We start from the raw sequence: 24,458 nt of genomic DNA on the forward strand, positions 1-24,458 counted from the left end.
AATTTTTAGTTTTAGTAGAGATGGAGTTTCACTATGTTGACCAGGCTGGTCACGAATTCCTGACCTCAAATGATCCACCTGCCTCGGCTTTCTAAAGTGCTGGGATTACAGGTGTGAGCCACCACGCCCGACCAGAAAAGATATTTTAGAAGTGTAACATTTAAACTGGGGTCAACACAGAAGCCAAACAGGAGATAACTTTGGGGAAAGAGTACCTGCCAAGTGGATCAGCTAGCACAAAGCCCCTGAAGGTGAAAGCAAGCTGGGAGCAAGTGGGTGTGGGAGGGGGGAAAGGGTTAGTGAGGGACAGTTGGCTGAAATGAGACAGGCGATACACAAACGGGCCAGCTGGCTTAAGGTTTAGTAGGACAGTGAGAGTCAGAATAACAGAGTAACAGCCTGGATTCAATGGGGTGCCCCTGAGAGGATTTTAAGCAGGGGAGTGGCATGATCTAATTTATATCATGAAAGATCAGTTTGAGTGCTGTAAGAAAAGTGAAATGGATGAGGACAGACAGACAGACAGGAGACAGACCTTGGTAACAGTGGCTTGGACTAGTGTTTACTAGGGGAGATGAAAGCAAATAGAGCTAAAATATGTTTCAGAGGTAGAATAAACAGGATTAAAGGATTACATGGGAAGTAAAGGAAAGACATGTGGATGGTATTTAAACCACAGACTGGCTGAGATCCCCAAGTGCTGTGGACTGCATGTGTTCCCTTATCCCCAAATTCATGTATTGAAAGCCTAACCTCCAATGTGAGGGTAATAGCAACTGCAGCCTTTGGCAGGTGATTAGTTGATGAGGGCAGTACCCTCGTGAATGGGTTTAATGCCCTTATAAAGAAATCCCAGAGAGCTCCCTTGGTGCTTTTACCATGTGAGGACATACTAAGATTGCTGTCTATGCACCAAGAAGCAGGCTGTCATCAGACACCAAATCTGCTGGCACCCTGATCTTGGACTTCCCAGAATCCAGAACTGTGAGAAATGAATTTCTACTGCGGGAAGGCGCAGTGGCTCATGTCTGTAATCCCAGCATTTTGGAAGGCTGAGGCAGGAGGACTGCTTGAGCTCACAAGTTCAAGACCAGCCTGGGCAATACAGTAAGACTCTGTTGCTACAAAAAAATATATATATATAAAATTAGCTGGCATAGTGGCATGTACCTGTAGTGCCAGCTACTCAGGAGGCTGAGGTGAGAGAATCACTTAAGCCCAGGGGGTCAAGACCACACTGAGCCATGACTGTACCACTGCACTCCAGCCTGAGAGACACAGCAAGACCCTATCTCAAAAAAATCATAAAATAAATTTTAATTAATTAATGAATTTTGTTTTATAAGCCATCCAATCAATCTATGGTCTTCTGTTATAGCAATCCAAGTGAAGACACCATGTCTGCTTAAAGAAATACTGGATAAACTAAACATTTGTATGTAAAAATACTTATTTGGGAAGCATTCAATATGAGTAAGAACCATGTTAACAAAAAGATGGCCTATATAATAGTCAATGTGTTTTAAAGCATCTTAAGTTTCTTGTTAATTTTTGAGATTCATGAAAAGAGCCTTAAGAGAGCCTTTTCAACTGAGAAGACTTGGAGACTTCAACATAGAGAGCTTACTGAATGTATTTCAGGACTTTTATTATTGAAGGATAGATATAATGAGACTTTCAGATAAGTGAGGAAGAAAATTTATAATAACTAAAAAAAGTTGCTGCACTTAATTAGAAATGTAGCACTTGGTACATAAAAAACAATGCTCTTAGTTATCTCATTGTTCTAAATCTCAGTTTAATCATTTAGAAAACAGGATAAGGTTTTACAAGCTTGTAATTTGTAAACATGTTATTATACAAATATTGAAATCCATTGAATTGTAAGCTTTTAGAGGACAGAAGCCTGTCTTATTCACATTCTGCATCTAAACTGGCGCCTGTGACACAGGGTAAATGATTAACAAATGTTTATTCAAAGACTTAACGAATGATATGAACTCTCAACATTGATTAGTTTTTACTCTCTCTAACTTAATTCTCTCCTATCTAATAATAACAGAAACAGTAAAGAGAAAATTCTAGATTACTAAAAAGAAAATATAAATCCGAACACAGAAAGGCTTCCAAGAGGAAAGCAATATTCATTGAGTGACACCTAGCTTGTCCCACCCTAATCTGTTCTTCACACTGCAGCCAGAGTTTTGAAATCACAGTATTTGAATATTTCACCCTCCTGATCAAAGCCCTTCAACAATTCACTGCTCTTTGGATAAAGTCCCAAATCCCTAACAAGGCAAAGAAGGCCTGGCATGATCTGATCCTGCCTACCTCCCCAGCTTCCTAGCTCTCACTCTCCAGAATAAAGGTGTCATCAGGGCTTCCTCAACGGCTGTGCACACACTGCCCCCTCTGCTCAGAATGCTTTCTTCTGGCCTGACTTCTCTTACGGGTCTCAGGTAAAGAAATCCACATTTAGAGACGCCTTCCCCAAGTTACACATGAATGTTTACCACAGTTGCAATTCAACACCCTATTTGCAGTTTAGATTGTAAGCTCCAGGAAGGTAAAGACCACTCTGAGCCAGTTACTATTCTGGCACAAGGCCTAGCATATCAGAGGCACTTAATTTTGACTGAATAAATGGATAAATGCATGAAAGAACATGCAAAAGTAATTTCTTACTACTGATTTCAACACCTGGAATTAAAATAAATAAATAAATAAATAAATATGGAGGTGATGTGGACCAAGATTAGAGCCAATTAAAAAGCCAGAGGGTTGGCCGGGCGCGGTGGCTCACGTCTGTAATCCCAGCACTTTGGGAGGCCGGGGCAGGCGGATCACGAGGTCAGGAGATCGAGACCACCCTGGCTAACACGGTGAAACCCCATCTCTACTAAAAACATTAAAAAATCAGGTGGGCATGGTGGCGTGCGCCTGTAGTCCCAGCTACTCAGGAGGCTGAGGCAGGAGAATTGCTTGAACCCAGGAGGCGGAGGCCGCAGTGAGCCGAGATCGCACCACTGGGCAACAGAACAAGACTCCATCTAATTAAAAAAAAAAAAAATTAAAAAAATTAAAAAGCCAGAGGGTTGTCATCACATAAAGCCCTTGAAGTCATACTGAATACTGGGAGTGGGAAATAGGAGACACCCAGAAGACTAATTGTAATTCATCAGAATCACCATACTATTGTGTAATCAAAACTACATTGCCATAGGCCTTAATAAAAAACACTACTAATGCTTTATACATACATGATATTCCATATGCATATATTCATGAATTTTCATAATTGTTATTGCTCGACTTTCAATTCTACTTTGAATAAAAAATCTGAAGCAATAGAATGGAATTATCATTACTGACAAAAGCTATGTCACTTAAAAAATTTCTAACTTCCTTGAAACAATATTGATACTAATCTTACATTGCAATTCAAGTAAAATACATTAAAGTTTAAAAAAATTCCAATTTCAGGCCGGGCACGGTGGCTCATGTCTGTAATCCCAGCACTTTGGTAGGCTGAGGCCTAGACCAGCCTGGGTAACATGGTGAAAACCTGTATCCACAAAAAATGCAAAAATTAACTGAGTGTGGTGATATGTGCCTGTAGTTTCAGCTACTTGGGAGGCTGAGAAGTGGGAGGATCACTTGAGCCTCAAAGGTTGAGGGTGCAGTGAGCCATGATTGTGCTACTGCATTCCAGCCTAGGCAACAGAGTGAGACTGTCTCCAAAAACGGAAAAAATAATTCCAATTTCAACATTTAAAATACAACACTATAACTTCTCAAAGCAAATTATGTAAACTCTTTTTCTAATGTTAATTTCAAGTATACTAATATCTAGAGGAAAGTGACAAACAGATCTAAGATATAGAAGTGGGATTCAAAGCTCTGATAAGTTTCCCAAAACAAAAAGTCACAAACTGTTGTTCGATATTTAACTAAAATTCAATGACATGAATTTCATTCATATAAATAAAATGAAGGTAGAAACAAGCTAATGTGTTAGGTTATGCTTAATACTTTTTCTCAGAGACTCGGTCTAACATAATTTTATAATCATATGACCACTGAACCCTTTCGGATTGAAAATATTTTAATTATTTTTAGCATCTCGTCGCATGAAAGAGAAACAGATTAAGTTGATTTGTTACCATAATGCTATCTAAATGTTCTTAGGTATTTTTCAAGTGTGTCCTGGGCCGCAGCACCTCTGAAGTCACCGACTGGTTTGCATTTCATCACAGGTGTTACTAGAGTATTTTACAGATCATATTTTGCTCAGTATTCATTAAAGACTGCACAGTATTCTTAACACACGCTCTCTTTTAAAGCTAGGTACAGATTTCATAGTTCTGTCTCTTCATTCTCTTCTCCTAAAGGTGACAATTTAAGAACTGGATGAACTTAAATTCTAATAAGGGAGATTTGGGTAGGGAAAAGAAAATTAAATATTAATTCATAATAAAATCATTTAGATCAATTCAGAAAACAATTTAGCATCTTTTATCTTAGAAGAAAAAACAATCTTCAGAGGAAGAACACTAACCACATAAGTGTGATAAAAGAGGATATAATGTAGCCAAAGTAATACTGTCATTCAGTTTTTTGACTGAAGAGAAATCAAAGACAAACTTTCATATTTAAAGGAAAATATCACCAATTAACTTTGAATTCAGGACTTGGCATAGGAAAAATAAGGATGATGGACTTGGGTTGGTTTTGGTAGACTTTAATTCCATTCCACATTTTCTAAGAAAGTGAAATTAGGTCATGCCAGCTATTCTCACTTTCCTTTCTAGCTGGCTTTTTCTCTTTTCTTCATATGCTATTTCTCTTTAGTCTTTTTGTTTCTCTCTCCTATGACTTTCCTTTATCTTACTCTAGTCATCTCTTTCCCCCAGGGCTCTGAATGTACATTCAACATAGGTTCCTGCTTTCCTGACATCTGGAGAGAGGACTCAGAGCCTTCAGGGAGAGAGTTTCACTATCTGCTGTCACTGCTCAGGGAACCTCTCAAGGAATCTGACTGAGTTATCTTAGGAAGATATTTTTTCTTTGAGACAGAATCTCACCCCATCACTCAAGTTGGAGTGCAGTGGTGTGATCTCAGCTCACTGCAGCCTCCACCTCCTATGTTTACGCCATTCTCATGCCTCAGCCTCTCAAGCAGCTGGAATTACACGTGTGCATGACCATGCCTGGCTAATTTTTTTATTTTTTATTTTTTGTAGAGACGGGGTTTCTCTGTGTTGGCCAGGCTGGTCTTGAACTACTGGCCTCAAGTGATCCACACACCTCGGCCTCCCACATGCTGGGATTACAGGTGTGAGCCACCAGACCCAGTCAGGAAGAGACTATTATTCTAGGTATCTTGCTATTCCCTCTACCTCAGAATCTACTTCCATCTATTCTTCCATTGAAAGGTAGTGGTATGGCTGGGTGTGGTGGCTCACGCCTGTAATCCCAGCACTTTGGGAGGCAGAGGTGGGCAGATCACTTGAAGTTGGGAGTTCAAGACCAGCCTGGCCAACATGGCAAAACCCATCTCTACTAAAAATACAGAAATAAGCCAGAGGTTGCAGTGAGCCAAGATCACCTCACAGCACTCCAGCCTGGGTGACTAAGTGAGACACCATCTCACAAAAAAAAAAAAAAAGAAAAGAAAAAAAAATTAAAAGAGAATATGTTCCTTGCTAACATAATAGAAAATTTAAAGCTAAGAAAAAGAATAGCAGCCAGGCGCGGTGGCTCATGCCTGTAATCCCAGCACTTTGGGAGGCCGAGGCAGGTGGATTCCCTGAGGTCAGGAGTTCAAGACCAGCCTGGCCAACAAGGTGAAACCTCATCTCTACTAAAAATATGAAAATTAACTGGGCAGTGACATGCACCTGTAGTCCCAGCTACTCAAGAGGCTGAGGCTGTAGAATCGCTTCAACCCAGGAGGTAGACGTTGCAGTGATGCAGTGGGCTGAGATCACGCAACTGCACTTCAGCCTGGGTGACAGAGCAAGACTCCATCTCAGAAAAAAAAAAAAAAAAAGAATAGCAGAATGAGTACTGAGCTCTAATGCCAAACGTAGTCAAATAGTGTCATGATCTAGATAGTCTGCATCAGTACTCTCTAACTGAAACAGGAATGTGAGCCATGTGTATAAAGTTTTTCAGTAACCATATTTAAAAGAGCAAAAAGAAAAGATACTTAGTATCATATTGGATAGCACTGGTCTAAAAATCAGAAAGCAGTTTACAACAAACCTTACTGAATCTGGCTTTTCAATTGCTCTTGATCAAGAGCATTTATTTTAATGCTGTTTCTTAGTCGAGTCATTGCTCTTTCCTAGTGAGCATGAAAAATTCTAAAATACACTATGATTGTAAAATCAATACATCTAAGAGAAAACTTACATCTCATCTCCCCAACCACCCACACCCCACCCCAAATAAATAGCTCATCCTGACTTCCTTGTCTCAGATGATGATTTCCTTTTCGTCTAGCTCAAACCCAAGTCAACTTTAACATTTTCTTCTCTTGTACCAAAGCAGATGATTGATCCTTTTACAGTTTCTCTTGCACCTGCTGTGAGATAAACTTAATCCAGGTCCTAATTGGGCAGAATTATTTGCATTTCATGTATCTGAAAACTTCTTTGGTCTCTGTGCCTCATTCTGTTCACTCCATTCAACAACTGCCAAGTGCTTACTATGTGCCAGGCACAGTTTTAGGTGCTGGGGATACCACAGTGAACACCACAAAGGTCCAGGTCTTATGGAACTTATATGTGAATAGGTGAGAGAATCAATATATACTGTGTAGAAGTAAATGATCTGAAGGAATACAAAGCAGAATAGGGGACTAATGAAAGATGATGGTGCTATTTTAGAGAAAGTAAGTCAAGAAAGCTCTTTTTGTGGAGTTAAGATTTGAGTAGATAACTGAATAAAGTGAAAGAAAAAGCTGTGCATATCTCTAGAAAGTGGGTTCCATGTGGAGGGACTGGTAGGTGCAAAGTCCCCAAGACAGGTTCAGCTTGTTGTGTGTGTTCCAAGAACTGCAAGGGTCCAGTATGGCTGTAAAAAAACAAAGGGAGAGAGTGATAGGAGATGATGTTGGCAATGCAGCCAAAGACCAGATCACGAGCGTACTAGAGGATATGGCATGAGTATGGACTGTATTCTAATTGTGGTAGGAAGTCAGTGGACATCTTGAAACAGGACAGTAACATAATCCAACTTAATATTTTAAGTGCATCACTTTGGCTGGTCAGAAAATAATCTGTAGGTGGGCAAGAGTAGAAACAAGGTAACAGTTGCAGTGCAGGAAAGAACTACAAGTGTCCTGGAATCAGATGGTGGTAGCGGTACTAGGGAGAAATAGGCAGGTCCTAGATTTATTTTGAAGGTAGAGCAGTGGGGAGTGCTGATGAACAGGTTGTCTGGTGTACAACACAGGAGTCCAAGACGGCTGAGCAGTGAACAGTGAACGGATGCTAGTTCTAGGAAGAGCAGTTTGGCTGAGGTTGAGGGATGCTGGTGGTACATGGTGTCCATTCAAGAGTTCAGTTCCAAACACTTTAATTTAGATATTTAAATTGAAATATCTCTATTTCATTCTTATTTCAATATAAAAGTCATATTAAGCTTCCCAAAATAAAATTTTCAGCATGTTATTCTCTTTTCCACAAACCTTTGACAGAATCTCACAGTTTACCAAGTAATCTTTTAAACTCCTAAGCTTGGAAGTCAAAGTTTTCCACAATAACCTCTATCCAAACTGCCCCCAACTCTGTTTTTCTTATTACTGTATTCCTCGTAGTGCCTGGGAAATATGCACGTTTAATAAAATGTTTATTAAGTGAATAAAAACCTTTGTACTTTTGTCACTCCTCTGTGCTCATCCTTTGCCCTATTCATGAGTCCCACTAAAGCTGGCCTCCTCAATGAAACCTTCCCCAAGCACACTGGCTATATTACACTGTTTTTTGACTGTATACTCCTGACCAGTGGTATTTTGGTAAATGTTTAACAGCTCTCTGAAAAGCAATGACCTGATTTGTAGTATTTGCTACAAATGCTATAAATGCTGTGACGTAAATGCAACCACCACGGGTGACTGCAAGTCATCAACATGATGTCCCTGAATGTAGTCCTGGGAAGAGGGGCACAATTAGCTATGACGAGCTGGTAGGAGCCAGTTCCAACACATCATTACTCAGTATAAACTGCTCGGATCATTTTTAAAGTCACCTACTGTACAGTAACTTTTATTTTAAGTACCTATATATAAATCTTCCTATTAGATTGTAAATTTGTGAAGTGTAAACATTGTGTCAGATACATGGCTATAATCAGCTAAATGACTTTGTCTCAAAGTTCACATCTACAAAATGGAGAGTCAGACTCAAACTGTAAAATTCCACAGTTCTGTGTCTGAATGGTCTGTGTATCTCCCTTAATTTCTCAGTCCAATGCTTTAAGCCTGAATAAGTAAATCATTATATTGGACCCAAAATAAAATCTTCCTTAAAAAAGATGAAAGAAAGGAACATGTGATGGCATTTTAAGATCACAAATAGAAAATATGATCACAGAAAACTCTATATAATCACTTTTCCTTGGATAGAGTTGAAGCATAAGAATGTAGTTCTTTTGCTTTAAAGAATTCAAACGTATACACTGATCAACCCAAGAAGCATAATTAGCCTTGGACTAAAGTGTAATCATTGGACAGAAAGAGAGAACACAATGAAATATTACAAGGAAACTAAAAGATACAAAATTGACTGAATCATAGCACAGAATGAGAATAATAGCTTTTGGAAAATTCCATGAAGTGAAAAACATCTGATTCAAGTAAAATGAAAATTTTATGCTTTTAATGCTCATTTTTAGATAGGCAGGCCACAATGGCTGGCTTAAATCTAATTTAACTCTCAAGAGATTCATAGGAAAGACATTTCATTTCTTTCCCCTAAATAGGATGAAATTCAGGTGTGTTAAGGCATAAAAATCTCATGTTTTCACTCAGAAATAGTTAAAATATGTGAAAACACACATCCTCTGATGCTTTTTCATAGTACATGCCTCTGCCTAAGCCCTAGGCACACTAATTCCATTCCTCAGTCTTACTCCTTTAATATCACGAATGCCAAGCCAGGTCTGTTTCCCTTAACATGCTGAAGGCTGCTGGCCTTGCAAAGGCTAAAGGAAATGAGTGAGACCAGCAAGAGTGAATGCAGGGAAGGGGTCCTAGGGGTAGGGCTGGGGGTGGAGGTTATGGGGAACAGGGCTTAGCAGCAGGGGAAGGCAAGCAGAAGGTGGTAGAGCAAGCTTTAGAGCACAGGCTCTAGAAACCCATCCAAAGGAGTCCAGAGAACAAGATCCAAAGAGCCAAGAAGGAAGGTTTTGTCCATAATGACATTCCATTTAAAAAGAACCACTGGTCCTACTATAATTTTTTGTCATCTAATATGCCTAGAAAGAATGAAACCTTGAAAGCATCATACCCATTTTTACTTTAACGGGGCATCTTTTTGTGCACCTGCTTTCTTAATTTTCTTCAGGCACAGACAATCCTGGAGTGCAACAGCTACTTGCCAGTTTCTCCATGGCAATGCGTGTGCCTAAACAATTTAGAAGTCAGGAGAAGGGAAGATATTATAATCTTGGAAATGGTCTGATGGCATGGAGCATCACAGAATAGTTTTACCTTTGGAACCCATTAATTCCTGGTTATCTTGATATTTATGGTTAATCTGCTTTGAAAATCGATTTAGAAATTCTGTAAAGCTGGCAAAAACTGGAGCTAATATGTAATACATTATTTTATGATATACAGAACCACAAGACGCATAGCATTAGGCCCTCTCAGGAAAGAACACTGCAGAATAGACACCCAAAGGAAAAAGAGAAGAAAACAAAATTCAGAGCTGTATGGATGACATCTGACAAATTAATACAAGAGATTAAAGGAGTAACAAATAAAACAATTTGATAGAAAATAGGTAGGAGAAGTGGTGGGCCACTTCACAGTGCACACCTAGGCAAAAACTGTCTATGTTTAATGCTTTCTGGTTGAAAAAATATATATTTATTAAATAATCAAACTAATTTAATCTTTCTAGGTGCAGAATCTTACTGCTCGTCTAATGATAGGGGATCAGTACCACTCTACTCAGCAAAATCTGTCCTTCTGGGTCCCTAAAAGGAATGTAAAGTAAGTCTATCATAAGCAATGCTAATATGGTATCCAAATTCTAGCAAAAGCTGTTTCCATGTTCTTATTTTTGTCTGAGTTTCAAGTGACTGACAAAAGCTCATATATACACAAATGTAAACATGCACATGTATTCTCTCTTTTCAGAGTAACATTATAAATTATTATGAGATACCAAACACAAATTGGCAGGCCCCTAGTATTCTTGAAAGACACTGCATGTATGTAGCTATGTAACAATGATCTTACAAAAAGTCTATCCTGTTTATTTTGAAATTCATCATGCTCACAAATAGAAAGATAATGGTAGGTTTCTGGCACTACATTATTGAGCTGCTTCCTGTCTAAGTTCTACACTTGCTTATCAACTGGTGATTCACGCAGTTAATCCTATTTAATGACTCACTCTGTGGAAGAATGCTAAGAATTAATAAATTTAGAAGTTGTGTAAATGAGTGAAAATGTGTACATTCTTTTAATTACAGTTACAAATGTTATGGAAATAAGTGAGCATAACATAAGAACACAGATTTAGGAATATGACCACCTTTCGTTTATGTTATACTCTAAGGGGCTTAAACTATTTTGAAGGATAGCAGGATTGAGAAAAGTAAGCTGTTCATTTTTGATAAGTGATTTTAGGTAATCACGATACATATAATAAATTCTACCCTCTGTTGCCCAAACAGTATCTAATGACATGAAAAAAGATGGTATACTTTCAAAAAATAGGTAACTTTCCCATTTAAAATCTTAAATATATTCAGGTCAAATATTAAACTAAAAAGTCATAATACATTCTTCTCAGTATTCATACTGCATATATAACAATGATTAGCACAATGTATAAGTTTATAAATACATCTTCCTGGTTTTATGTATTTTTAAAAATTTTAAGTTTGCCCCACGAAAAATAACAAAATACAGTGAATTAACAGAGTTTTACAATATTTCCCTAGCTAGAGAATGTCAAGGGAAATGAACTTTCACCATGTACAGATTATTAATTACCTGGTTTAAGAGATCTTCTACTTTCTTCTGCCATGAATCTCTTGCTGCGTTTTTCTCTCGCTCTTTCAACTGCAAAAGTTGAGACATTGCTGACTTCTTATCCTCTTCATGTTGAAGCCTTAACTCTTCACGAAGTTTAGAACACTCTTGCCTAAAATAAAACAAACGCATTTACTTTGTAAAGAGAATTGTTCCTCTCACTGACTGTAATAGAGTCCACGGGTTTTTGAAGTGCTTAATTAATCCTCTTCAAAAGTCTATGACGCTGAGTAAAAGCAGATTATTTACTTAAGGGCTGTAAAGTAAACTGGTAACTTACCCCAATATCACTGATTTATCAATTTACTAACAGCAGAATAGGTACCAGAACAAATAAGTCTTCTGATTTCAGGTTAGTTTTCTGCCTATTTTATATTCAAGGAAATGCAAAAAGTAAATCTGAATTCGAACAGAAAAAAAATCCAATTTCTCTGTCTCTAATCACAGGAAATTTCAATTTAAAATACTGCTACTATGTCTTTAACAATAGGATAATATGAGTTATACAAGAGAAAAACTTTCTTGTATGTCTTTATTGCAAAGATTACAGAACAGAAAATGTACCTAAGATTTTCAGTCCACTTGATTTCTAAGTCACGGGCCATTTTGTCCACTTTGAGCTTCTCATCTTCTTTCATGGCAGCAATTGTTTCTTCATGCTGTTGCCTTTCTTGTTCTAGCTCACCCTGAAGAATAAAAACTTTTCAATGAAGACTAAACTTCAAAAACAAACACTGCTGATTATTTTAAGTAAGAGCTTGTATTAAAACTTTTAATTTTAAATACTTACAGCCCAATAATTGATAATGCTATCTGTGAAAATGACTCAAGATTTTCTGAAAATAAAATATGTAAAACAAATTTTATATTTTAAATGTTCTTGTCTAAACTGTATTTTGTTAAGGCTTATATTACAAATTATTTAAATAGTTTAAAGTCAGCATTAATCATCTTAATTATACTTTACATGTATTAAGTATCTAACGGTAGATTGATCATCCAATTACCTTCACCTGTACACCCATTACACAGACAGATATGTTATTCAAATTCACTCATACTCATATTCGAAAGTATGTTACTTGCTCAGAACTTAAGTATATAGCTGTATCTAACTGACACGATAAAAATAAGTATGCAGAATTTAGGCTACTGTTTTTATTATGTAACTTCAAACTAATTGTTCATGTGTTTGGTGTTATGGTAATATGCGGCAATATATACAAGATTCTCGTAGATTAGCATGAATCAAGTGGCTCTGTGGAGCCTGAGGATAGAGGTGACCTGTTTGGACAACAGTGGCAGCCATCAGCCCCTGCCAGCAGAGCAGCTGCTCTCGGGGCACAAGGCAGAAGAGGAGCAGATGATGGTCTATCTTCCTGTTATCACAATGACCCTTTCGAGATCACCCATTTGCTGATGACATGTGGTGTGGCAGTTTTTGAAGGGTATACCCAGATTAATGAGAAAAAAGCAAGCCAATGTTGAAATTGCCATTCTACATTGTTGGCCTGGCTACTAAGCAGTAAGTTTTGAAAACTGAAGGCAGCCATCTTAGCCAACTGTTCTTTTCAGTAAGTGTTCTGCCTCTAGTAACTTCTGTATTTTCCACCAAAGGCAACATTAAATGGAGTAGATTGCTTAAAAAGTATTTCTTTTCCTCAATGCAAAGTACATCATTAGACATTATTGGGGTAGAGGAAAAGAGGTACAAAAAAGAAAAAAAAACACTTGGTCTTACAGAGCTTACACAGAGTCATGGTAAACTAGGATGCAGCATCTATATTTTCTCAGTTAAAATTCTGCCCAGTAGAACAGAAAATAAACAACTGATAGAGTTTTGCTTAAAATGTTTATTATTTTCTACTACTGGACAGAAGTACAATGTAAATATGAAAAAAGACCTGAAAGAAATGAAACTGAATCACTAAGCCCAAAACTCAGTGCCAGGACAGCAGGGGGAAAGGCAACCAGGATAAAATACCTTAAAGTCAGGAACTGGGTGCGCACCAAGGCAAGAGAGAACCTCCATTATACCATATAAACACAACCTATATTCAACTAAAATTCATTAGAAATATTTTGACTGTTTACTTTTAAATATATTTGTATGACCTTAAAATACCATTTTCCTTTCATTTTTTGACAATGGAAAAACACATCTTAACATAGTTTGGTCATCCAGTTCAGTTTCACACCATAGAATGCTACCATCGAGATTATAGTCAATATATTTGGCATCACAGAAATTAAATATATCAAGTTGTATATTATACTAGCTTTAAATTCCAATTATTTCTTATTATATATTAAAACTGTCATATCACACAGCCACTGGAGAAAGGTAAATGTAAGGAAATGAAGATTTGAGGAAAATGAAGTAATTTATTGTCACATAATTCAAAATGGAAGATAATAAATATTCAATGCACACAGAATATAATTATATCATAGATAAAATACAAATATAATTATTTTCACTAAAGTGCCCTTGTTTCTATGCTTTTGAAATGTCACCAATTCTAAACTAAATTTGAAATAATATTAGTAAAAGGCAATATTTACTGAGTGTTTGCTATTTTGCTAAGCACTGTGCTGTAAATGGTTTATCTCATTTAATTATTACAATAGTGCTGTGAAGAGTGTTATTACCCCCCCACCCCTCCTTCATTGTGCAGATGTGGAAGGTGAGGCTTTGCCCAAAGTTACACACTATGTGGAGGATTCAGAATTTACATACAACCAACCTGACTTCAGCGCCTACAGTCTAAACCATCTCTCTGAAGGAAAAGATTAAAAACTCCCCGGGTACGACACACCCAGTTTTATGGAGTATTTTTCTCTACTATCTAGGAAAATCTAAATCTTTGCTGTGCTTCATGAGAGTGGAAGAAAAAAGGCAGAGTCTTTCTGAAATCTGCAGACACAGAGAAGCACTTACTTGCTGTATATGAGAGTTCTAACTCTTACCAGTAAAAGAACTGCACATTCCAATTGTTATGGGTTGAACTGTGTCCCCTAAAAGATATATTGAAGTCCTACCCTCCCAGTACCTCAGAATGTGACTTTATTCGGAAATAGGGTCAGTACAGATGTATTAAGTTTAGATGATGTCAAACTGGAGTAGAGTGAGCCCTTGTTCCAATATGACTGGTATCCTTTTAAGATGTGAAGATAGGCAGAGACGGAAATTATGCTGCCGAATGCCAAGGAATGCCTGGTGCTACCAGAAGCTGGAAAATACAAGGATGGATCTTCCCTTAGAGTTTAGGAAGGAACATAGTTGTTCCTTCCTAACACCTTGATTTTGGACTTCTAGCCTCCAGAGCTATGAGAGAATAAATTTCTGTTGTTTTAAATTCCCCAGTTTGTAGTATTTTGTTATGGTAGTTCTAAGAACTAATACACTAATTATATACAATGTGCTGCTTAAATAGCTGTAGGTCAAATGGCTAAATTATATTTCTATTTTGCTGCTGTTTAGATTATAGTAGAATTATGAAATTACCTCCACATTTAATAGAGCATCCTTGGTCTCCTTTAGGCTGTCTTTAGTCAAATCAAGCTCATTCTGAAGCCTTTCCTGGGAGTCCTGAAGACTAGCAATAAGTCCTTCTGCAGAGCCAAGACCTTGTTCACTTTTCCTTACCAGATCTTGGAGGCGGCCAATCTGTAAGTAAATAGGGTACTTTTAATATACTTCATTGTAATAGAACAGCAAAATAGTCTTACAATTTCTTCCTCTTTTATTTGGTTGTAATTTTACTGAATGGACAGTTTCCTGATTAATTTGGAAAAAGCACTCAAATAACCATGACAGTTTTCTTCTGTTGTGTTTGGAAAAGACTTTCATATTTAAGATTTTCTTTTTTCAAGACAACCATGTAGAGGAATAGACATACCTTTGTCTAACAAAGAGAATTCCCAGTTCTACCATATAATAAAATACCTATAAGAAGCTGAAGCAAGATAAAGATTATATGAAAGAGTAAAACAAAATTTTAGATAAAAATATCTTAAAAACCGTTCTTTAAAATTTAATCGTATATTTCATTTGAGTCTCTATCTCCTATTTGCAAAGGGGATAAATTTAGGTCAATATTGATAAGCTCGCAAACGTATTATAAACTAGAGTAAGTTGTGTTTCCTGTGTTTCCATACAAAATTTGTCTCATGAAATCTTTAAGAGTTGAATTTATACACTCTTGAAATTAGGAGCTAACAGACAATTGTTGATTAAGCATAACCCTACTGTAAAGTTACGAATACTAAAATATATACGTGAAATATTTCAAATTATTTAGGACAATGCTATAAAGTAAAAACCTCATTCTTACAAAATGGCCTAGTCTATGAAATTTCTACAAAAATTAAAATTGATAATTTAAAAATAATACCTATTTCTCCTTGGAAATACAGACATTACAAAAAAAAAAATTCTCCTTCAATCCTTCTCTGACCCACTATTCCCTCCCCGGGTGCACAATCTTCTGGTCCCCTCTCCATGCAGGTATATGCTCTGCAATACTGGTGGTGGTAGTATTTTATCTTGTTGGTGTCTCTAAAGGAATGCTAATCTCATAAGATAATTAGGGGAGCTACATATCTTTTCCGTGCTCTGAAGTATTTTCACAGGAAACGAATCACCTGTTTCTTGAAAGTTTGGTAAAATTCTTCCATAAACTAAATTATAAAGAATGCTATTCTAGGGCTGGGCGCAGTGGCTCATGCCTGTAATCCCAGCACTTTGGGAGGCCGAGGCAGGTGGATCATCTGGGGTCAGGAGTTCAAGACCAGCCTGGCCAACATGGCGAAACCCCATCTCTACTAAAAATACAAAAAGTAGCCAGGCGTGGTGGCGCACCACTGTAATCCCAGCTACCTGAGAGGCTGAGGCAGGAGAATTGCTTGAACCTGGGAGGCAGAGGTTGCAGTGAGCGAGATTGCGCCACTGCACTCCAGCCTGGCAACAGAGGGAGACTCCACCTCAAGAAAACAAACAAACAAACAAAAAGAATAGTATTCTAGTAACAATGTAAAGAATTCAAAGAGAAGGCCTATTAAGGCCATTACAAATCTAATTAGAGATAGAATATTTAAATAAGCAAAAACTTCAAACTTCTGCAAAGTTAAATGTAACAAAATGTAAAAAGCAAAGTAAGTGTTGAACATAACTGATCAGTTTGTTTTCTTAAATACAATAAAAATGGATACTTGGAGAAAACATCTATTGTCTCCCAATAACAAAATCTCCTTATGGCATTTGGGGCATCTACTCACATTCTTTATCGGTTCATGTGGTCTTAGTAAGCATTCAACTTAAACTCCAGAATGAAGCGCTTCATTGAAGCGTAAACAAGTAACGTCATCTCATTTTGTTGGTATGGGGATTGGTTCGGGGCAGGCACATGGTTTAAGCTTATCTAGTCACAGTGATCTCAGGACTTTAAAAGGAGCTCCTAGAAAAGGTTTTTTGCCAGCTGCACACACACCTCAGGGAATATATGATTGAAGCATGAAGTCAACCCAGAGAACAAACCCAATTTAAGAGAAAAAGAAAAGCTGAGTTCTATTGTCACAATTTCAGTTCTGAATCTAGTCTTGCCTGATGCTAACATTATCCTTGGACTTTACAGTCATATAAGTCAATTAAATTTTCTTTTTCTTTAGGCTAGTTTGAGCTAGGATTTCTGTCATTTGCAATAGAAATCAATACTCAGATTCTCCTTATTAATGTACAAACTGAGGGAATACAGTAAGTAGAAACCTCCTCCTGACACATCCATCTATCTGTATTTGTTCTTCTCTAATCCATTCTCCTTGCAATACCAGAGTGAGTTTTTTATAAATTACAAATACGGACATGAGCATAAGCCCCACCCACTGCGCAAGCATCCACATATTTGCACTTAGCATCTTTCAACTGTTTTCCACTGCCCTTAGGATAACTTTTGAAATTTTTCATGGGGCTTACAAGACCTCCACGCATAGCCCCTGCTGATATCTCCAGCCTCAGCACGGCATCCCTTCTTCTTGGTCTTTATATACTCATTGAGAGAAAGAGTAGCACTAGGGTTAAGAATTGAATTCTGAAAGCATACTACCTGAAATGGAATTCTGACTTTATCTACTTATTATGTGCTGACGTGGGCAAGTTATTTAACTTTTCTGTGCCTTAGGAACTGGTATCTACTGCACAGGGTTGCTGTGAGGATTAAAGGAGAGAACAGTGTAAAGAAGAGGCTATATAAAACAAAGTCTGGGACTCAGTAAGCATTAAATATTAATTATTATAGTTGCTATCACACTCCATTTTTTCTGGTGATATGGCTTGGCCGTGTCCCCACCCAAATCTCATCTTGAATTGTAACTCCCACAATTCCCATATGTTAAGGGAGGAACCCAGTGGGAGGTGACCGAGTTATGGGTTGTGTCTTTCCTGCACTGTTCTTGTGATAGTGAATGAGTCTCATGAGATCTGATGGTTTTTTAAAAATGGGAGTTTCCCTGCACAAGCTCTCTTTTTGCCTGCTGCCATCCATGTAAGATGTGACTCGCTCCTCCTTGTCTTCTGCCATGACTGAGGACTCCCTAGCCACGTGAAACTGTGAGTCCAATTAAACCTCTTTCTTTTGTAAATTGCCCAGCCTCAGGTATGTCTTTATCAGCAGCATGAAACAGACTAATACAACTGGTATTCTTACAATTCCTAGAGATTTCTCATGCCTCAGGGCCTTTGCATAAGCTTTCCTAAATTTATTATTTTGACAAGCCCTTGTTAATTACTTACCACCCTTTGTAATATGCATCAAACTTGTATTTACTTGTTTTTGTGTCTGTCTCTCCATAGTAGTGGGCACCATTTCTGACTGACTTATCACTGAAACCACAGTGTGTAACAGTGCTTTGGTACCTAATAACCACTCAATATTTATTAAATAAATGAATGAATGAGTCAATTACAGAAAAAATTCATATATACTTACTAGCAATTAAGAATAAAATCTCTAACATCTTGGAATGAAGGTATTTAACTCCTAGAAGGACCCTAAATGCCTTCATTTTCTTGACCTTGGATTGTACCAAGGCAGTTGCTAGGCCATGTGTGCCTCTAAGCAGGAAAAAGGCAATACCCCTCAGCGTGGAAGCAGTCCCAGAACACGGAAAGAGAAGCAAACAAAACTTGTGTGAACTAGGAAAAGACTCCCTTTATTCTAGGCAGACAGACTTCTGAGAAAATTTAAGTTTTTCTATACTTCTTCTACTACAAACAGTGCTGAAATTTTGTCAGCAATCCATAATTATCTGTGTAGGTTAAATACACAAAAATGAAATTGTTGCATTAAAGCCTTTCTTTAAGGCTTTCTATGTGCCAATAAATCCCTTTCCAGGAAAATTATACAATTTTGTATCCCCATCAGCAGTTTCTGAGTGCTTATTTCTTTACCCTTATTAACAATGCATGGTCTCAATTTTTTTTATCATTGTTAATTTTATGGTAATGGAATGGCATCTCATTGATTTCATTTCCAGTTCTTAAATTATACGAAACAATTTTTTTTTCATGTTCATCTTTAGCTTGTAAAAAGATAATATGGGTGTCTGTATTTTTCTTACTGTTTTGTAAATACTCTTAAAGTGTTAAAGACATGAATTCTTTGTTGGTCAATCTGTCAATCTCTTACTTCATCTCTCCCAGTTTTTCCTCTTTCTAAATTTTGCTTATGGTGTGTTTTGATATAAAGAAGTTTTAGCTTTAACTGTACAAATACTCTATGTTTTGATTCATAACTTTGTTATCATGATCAAAAAGCTTTCTTTGTCCTCAGGTTTGTTATTTTTGTTTTCATATTTTATTTATATTCATATCCATGATTTTCATATTATAGTCCAATCCTTAACCCACCTGGAACTTTGCTGATATGAGGCTGAAGAAAAGCTGTAACTTCCCTCTTTTCTCCTCTTTCATTTATATCTAGTTTTAAAAGAGCAATGTCACAGACTGTAATTCAGATTAAACCTATTGATTCTAGCTACCATCCTCAGTTTCTGTTGAAATTGTAGAAAAAGAGGCAGTATAGAGAATAATAAGCTATTTTTTGGCAAAAGGGCAGAGAACTCTCTTTTTTTCTTTTCCTATGTGGTGATATTTTGTTTTGCTTCTCCCCACAACAGCACCTTAATGTTTTTGACAGTAAATTTTAACTGGTGGAACATAACCAGAGTGTCATGAAAAATTCAACATCAATTAAAGTTTTTAAATTATTTGTATTCTAGATATTTTACCTTCATGAGACTCACCTACCTATACAATGTCACCAGAATAAGTTATTATTATTAATATCTATAACATAGGCAACAGGTCTAAAGAATTCTTGCCTCTTGATTGGCTGTATTCAGCTTGTCTTCCAGTACTTCCTTTAGGTTTTCTAGCTCTTGTTGAAGCTGATTTTTATCCTCTTCTAGGTTTAGTTTCTCTTTGTTATGTTGTTCTTCCAATTCCTTAGAAAAAGAAATTTTTTAAAAATTACAAAATTGCAAGTATTATATACTTCGAAGACTCCAAGAACAAGACTATTCTGTTTTGTATTTTGAAACTTTGCTCTTCAAATTGGCCTTACCCTTAATTAACAACATCTGAGTTAACAGTGACACCCATAGTGGCTTAGATTCTATCATTCTGACTCATTTACAATGTAGTTATAAGTTTTTAAATGGTGAGAACATGTGACTGGACTAGATCAAGCTGAAGTCAAAAAACAGAAAATGTGAGATACAAAATTCTAATTAGGTCTTGAATTCAAAAAAATTTTTCCCTCAAATTCTTTTATGTTCACATAAAAAATGAAATCCAGTAACACTTCTACAAATCAGTGGTCTAGCGCTGGAACATAGTAGAGAATGAGCAAGTACAAAATGAAGGCAAATGAAAGAGCAAAACGGGTAAAACTGATAATTACTGAAGACCACTTACTATTTGCCAGGCACGCTACTTAACACTTGGGTAACAAAGGCAATAAGATATGGAGCCTGCCCTTAATAAGCTCATGGTATCAAGCAATTAAATAACATTAAATTAGACATGCATAGGGAGTATGGGAGTATATGGAAGGGGGACTAATAATGTCTAGGTTGGCAGGGAAACCTTTAGAGAGAAAGCAATCCTTAAGCATGGTTTGAAGGAAGAAAAGGCGATGGAGCAGGAGGGGAACATCGCATTCTGGGCATGGGAAAAAGCATGTGCTAACCACCATGAAGGCACAAAAGAGCAGAGTATGCTATATGCAGTTCAATATTTCTTTTTTTTTTATTTTATTATTTTTATACTTTAAGTTCTAGGGTACATGTGCATAACGTGCAGGTATGTTACATATGTATACTTGTGCCATGTTGCTGTGCCGCACCCATCAACTCGTCAGCACCCATCAACTCGTCAGCACCCATCAACTCGTCATTTACATCAGGTATAACTCCCAATGCAATCCCTCCCCCCTCCCCTCTCCCCATGATAGGCCCCGGTGTGTGATGTTCCCCTTCCCGAGTCCGAGTGATCTCATTGTTCAGTTCCCACCTATGAGTGAGAACATGCGGTGTTTGGTTTTCTGTTCTTGTGATAGTTTGCTAAGAATGATGGTTTCCAGCTGCATCCATGTCCCTACAAAGGACACAAACTCATCCTTTTTTATGGCTGCATAGTATTCCATGGTGTATATGTGCCACATTTTCTTAATCCAGTCTGTGTCTACTGGGTATATACCCAAAGGATTATAAATCATGCTGCTATAAAGACACATGCACACGTATGTTTACTGCGGCACTATTCACAATAGCAAAGACTTGGAAGCAGTTCAATATTTCTACAGTGTAAAATGAGAAGAAGAATAAATAAGGTTCAGTGTCAGAGGACCCCAAAACAAACCCGAGTTTGATGATTTACATTCACGGGTATAGTCACACTCATGGCTGTGATTACAGTACAGGACTCAAAGCACACACCACAAAGGAAGAAGGCACATGGGGTGAAGTCTGCCAGAAACAGGTACAAAGTTTCCAAGAGCCCTCTCACACAGGACACGCTTAATACCTCCAGACACCTGTGACAACTTGTGTGAAATGTTGTCCTTATACAAGACAGGCTGAATACTTCCAGCAACCTGTGACACCTTGTATGAAATGTTGTCTACTAGGAAAGCTCATGAGAGACTTAGTACCTAGGTTTTTTATCGGCGACTGATCATACAGGTACCATCTTCCTGTCACGTGTCAAAATTCCAGATTCCCAGAAGGAAAGCAGGTGTTCAGCATAAACCACACTGTTTGCGTGGTTAGGCCACAGCTTAGGCCAGTGAGTCATTCTTATTAGGGAATGGGGGGATCCCTCCAGAAATTCAACTTCCCAGATGCCAGCCAAGGCCCAACTTGCCTTTTTAAGGATGGTAGCCTCAAGTCTCCTATGTTAACAGTTTTCTGCATGGGTTCTCTGTACATTCACTCTCAGTTGTGGTGGGTCAACTACAGTTATGGGCAATACAACCCTTTTTGATAACTGAATAATAAGAAAAGAGAAGTCATCTTCACCTAAATGTTCCTTAAGAGAGAATCTGATACTGGAGGAAGACTATTCTGGAAGGAGGCTGGTTTCAGCTTAGGTTCAGACATGAGGTAGACAGGCAAGAGAGGAAGAAAGAGCAAGTGATACACAAGTTACTCTGATAAAAACAAAAAGAAGGGTAGAAATAAGGCTGCAATAGGGTGGTGAATATGTTCACATATCAGAAATTTCATGTCATCTGTCTTATGGCAACCATATTTTAAAGAAAGACTTTAAGAAATTTAAGTAGTTTAAGGCAGGTGCTAGAAAATTAAAATTTAATCAGGTGAAGGGATAATGAGGAGTAAAGTAATGAGGTAAAAACGACATTGGTGAAAGATGCCTTGATTCTAGCACTTATAACTTAATTGAGAGGAATGAAGGCTAAAGGCAGGATATACGCAATTTATTCCAATAAGAAAGAAGGTGGTTAAGGTGAAAATGAATGTAGAAATGAAAAATAATACCAAAAGATAGCTAGGAAAGAGAGTACAGAAGAAGCAGTTACCACAGAACACTTTTCTGTAAAACTCTGAACATGTGATACAGGCAACCAGAATTGCTAAGCATGTACATGCCTCATATAACTAATGCTGTGCAAACTGGTTCCGGAATAGTGACCTGGCACACAGAATACTACCATTAGAGTCTTGAGAAATAATGTGTCATTAACTTTTGTCTCTGGCTACATAAACATATAGTAATAAGTTAAGAAAGAAATAACATTCTAACAGGAAGTTTTATTTGAATTTTAAATTAAGTTTAGGTCTTAAATATTTTTCCCAGCTAGTCATGTCACAAAAGGAAAGTACACTGAGGCAGATGTCAATTCATATCCTATCTCTTCTTAATAGCGTTGTGGCTCTGAGGAAATCATCAAGGTTTATGTAACCTATTTTACCATCTATATAATAAAAATAACTTTAATCTCCAAGTCATAAGTATTAAGGTATATATGAGAAAGCTCTTTGTAAACTGTAAAGTACCATTTGTGAAATATATAACAACCATCATTACTAAATGCCTACATGATGGTATTTAGATGTCTGGGGTTTGACAGATCTGGAACCTGAGTTCGAGGCTGGAGTCTTACTGGTTGCATGTGCTTGAGCACATCCCCTCTTCAGTAAAATGAGTACAGAAATCAAACCAATAATGTGTCATAAGAGTTAAATTTTTTAAAAGATGCAAAACAGTACTGTATATAGTAAGAAGTACTAATAACTAACTTTTATCATCATGTGCTAGAACATGGCTCGGTACTCAACACTTTATCTGACTTAATCCTCAAAGGAACATTTTAAGATGGATCATATCTTCTGTCAGATGAGGAGCCTGAGGCATAGCTTTTGGGGCCCAAAGTAATACAGCTAATAAGCAAAGAGCTCAGTGTAAGGCCAAGGTCTGTCAGATACTTTGCTTTTCCTACTCTGCAATTCTGTCTGTCATATATTACTATTAGCAAGCTGAATACTTAATTGAGGAAGAAACAAACAAAATAAAACATAAATCATTTTCTCAAGGAAGAAAACTAACTACGAGAGAATATGTACTTTCAACTAGTTGAGCCTTCCTGAAGAGCACACCTATTAGATTGTCTCATGAAGAGACAGTTCAAGAACAAAAACAGTGTTTCTATTATGGCTTATATGAAGTAGCAATGTCTCATATCAATTCAATAAGCTATATCCCATATCAAGAACTATCAAGTATGTTACTCTTTGAACCATGACTTCAAGAATGATTACAAGACAGCAGTCATCAAAATGAAGGAAATCAGCCGAGTGCAGTAGCTCACGCTTGTAATTCCAGCACTTTGTGAGGCTGAGGCAGGAGGATCACTTGAGGTCAGGAGTTCGAGACCAGCCTGGCCAACATGGTGAAACCCTGTTTGTACTAAAAATACAAAAATTAGCCAGGTGTACTGGCATGCACCTGTAGTCCCAGCTACTCAGGAGGCTGAGGCAGGAGAGTTGTTTGAACCTGGGAGGCGGAGGTTGCAATGAGCCGAGACTGCGCCACTGCACTGCACTCCAGCCTCAGAGACAAAGCAAGACTCTGTCTCAAAAAAAAAGAAGCAAATCATTGCTCTACAATATAGGTCACACTGGACTATTACAGAAATCTCATCAATTTACAATGCAATGATAAACTAAATTTTTACTCACCATTTGCAGTTTTTTCTTATCCCTAATTGCATTACTGTGGACAGCTTCAATTGCCATATGGTGCTTCCAAGCTAATTCTTCCAAAGTCTTAGAATGGGCCTCGTTTAATTGAGTCACCTCCTCTTCCAATCTATTTTGCAGGTTTTTAAGTTCCCTTTCATAATATTCTTGCTGAGTTCTCTTTGCTTCACTTACTTTCTAAAATTAAAACAGACAAAGATCAATAACTGGTACCTGCTTTTTTCATTACTGCTATTAGGGTAATTTGAATACCCTATAAATATGGAAGCTTGAATAAACTGAGTGCTGTGGGATCCAGACTACGAAACATGAGAATAAATCATTAGTGTTCTCAGAAAGTGACAGGTGAGCCCACACAAAATCAAAAATTTTAAAGCAAGAGATAAAATAGACTATTATTATA

The 24,458-nt window shown here is 37.3% G+C and overlaps 1 protein-coding gene and 1 long non-coding RNA gene across 4 annotated transcripts in view; one reads left to right on the top strand and one right to left on the bottom strand.

Annotated features, from left to right (window-relative positions):
• LOC105540154 overlaps positions 1–14,947 on the top strand; it is a 90,700-nt gene extending 75,753 nt beyond the window's left edge. Inside the window, exon 3 of the long non-coding RNA XR_001006158.1 lies at positions 14,820–14,947. This is a non-coding gene — a long non-coding RNA (uncharacterized LOC105540154). The remainder of the gene's footprint in view (positions 1–14,819) is intronic.
• Positions 1–24,458, bottom strand: part of FAM184A (family with sequence similarity 184, member A) — a 67,429-nt gene that overhangs the window by 35,221 nt on the left and 7,750 nt on the right. For all 3 annotated transcript variants that reach the window (XM_011980648.1, XM_011980640.1, XM_011980633.1), the window contains exons 4-8: positions 24,035–24,232; positions 19,655–19,777; positions 14,784–14,945; positions 11,840–11,961; positions 11,237–11,387 (exon numbers count right to left, since the gene is read on the bottom strand). In XM_011980648.1, the coding sequence (XP_011836038.1) occupies positions 11,237–11,387; positions 11,840–11,961; positions 14,784–14,945; positions 19,655–19,777; positions 24,035–24,232 (756 nt within the window). The remainder of the gene's footprint in view (positions 1–11,236; positions 11,388–11,839; positions 11,962–14,783; positions 14,946–19,654; positions 19,778–24,034; positions 24,233–24,458) is intronic.

The sequence above is a fragment of the Mandrillus leucophaeus genome, unplaced genomic scaffold (genome assembly GCF_000951045.1).
Source record: "Mandrillus leucophaeus isolate KB7577 unplaced genomic scaffold, Mleu.le_1.0 Scaffold1047, whole genome shotgun sequence".
NCBI classification, from domain to species: Eukaryota; Metazoa; Chordata; class Mammalia; order Primates; family Cercopithecidae; genus Mandrillus; species Mandrillus leucophaeus.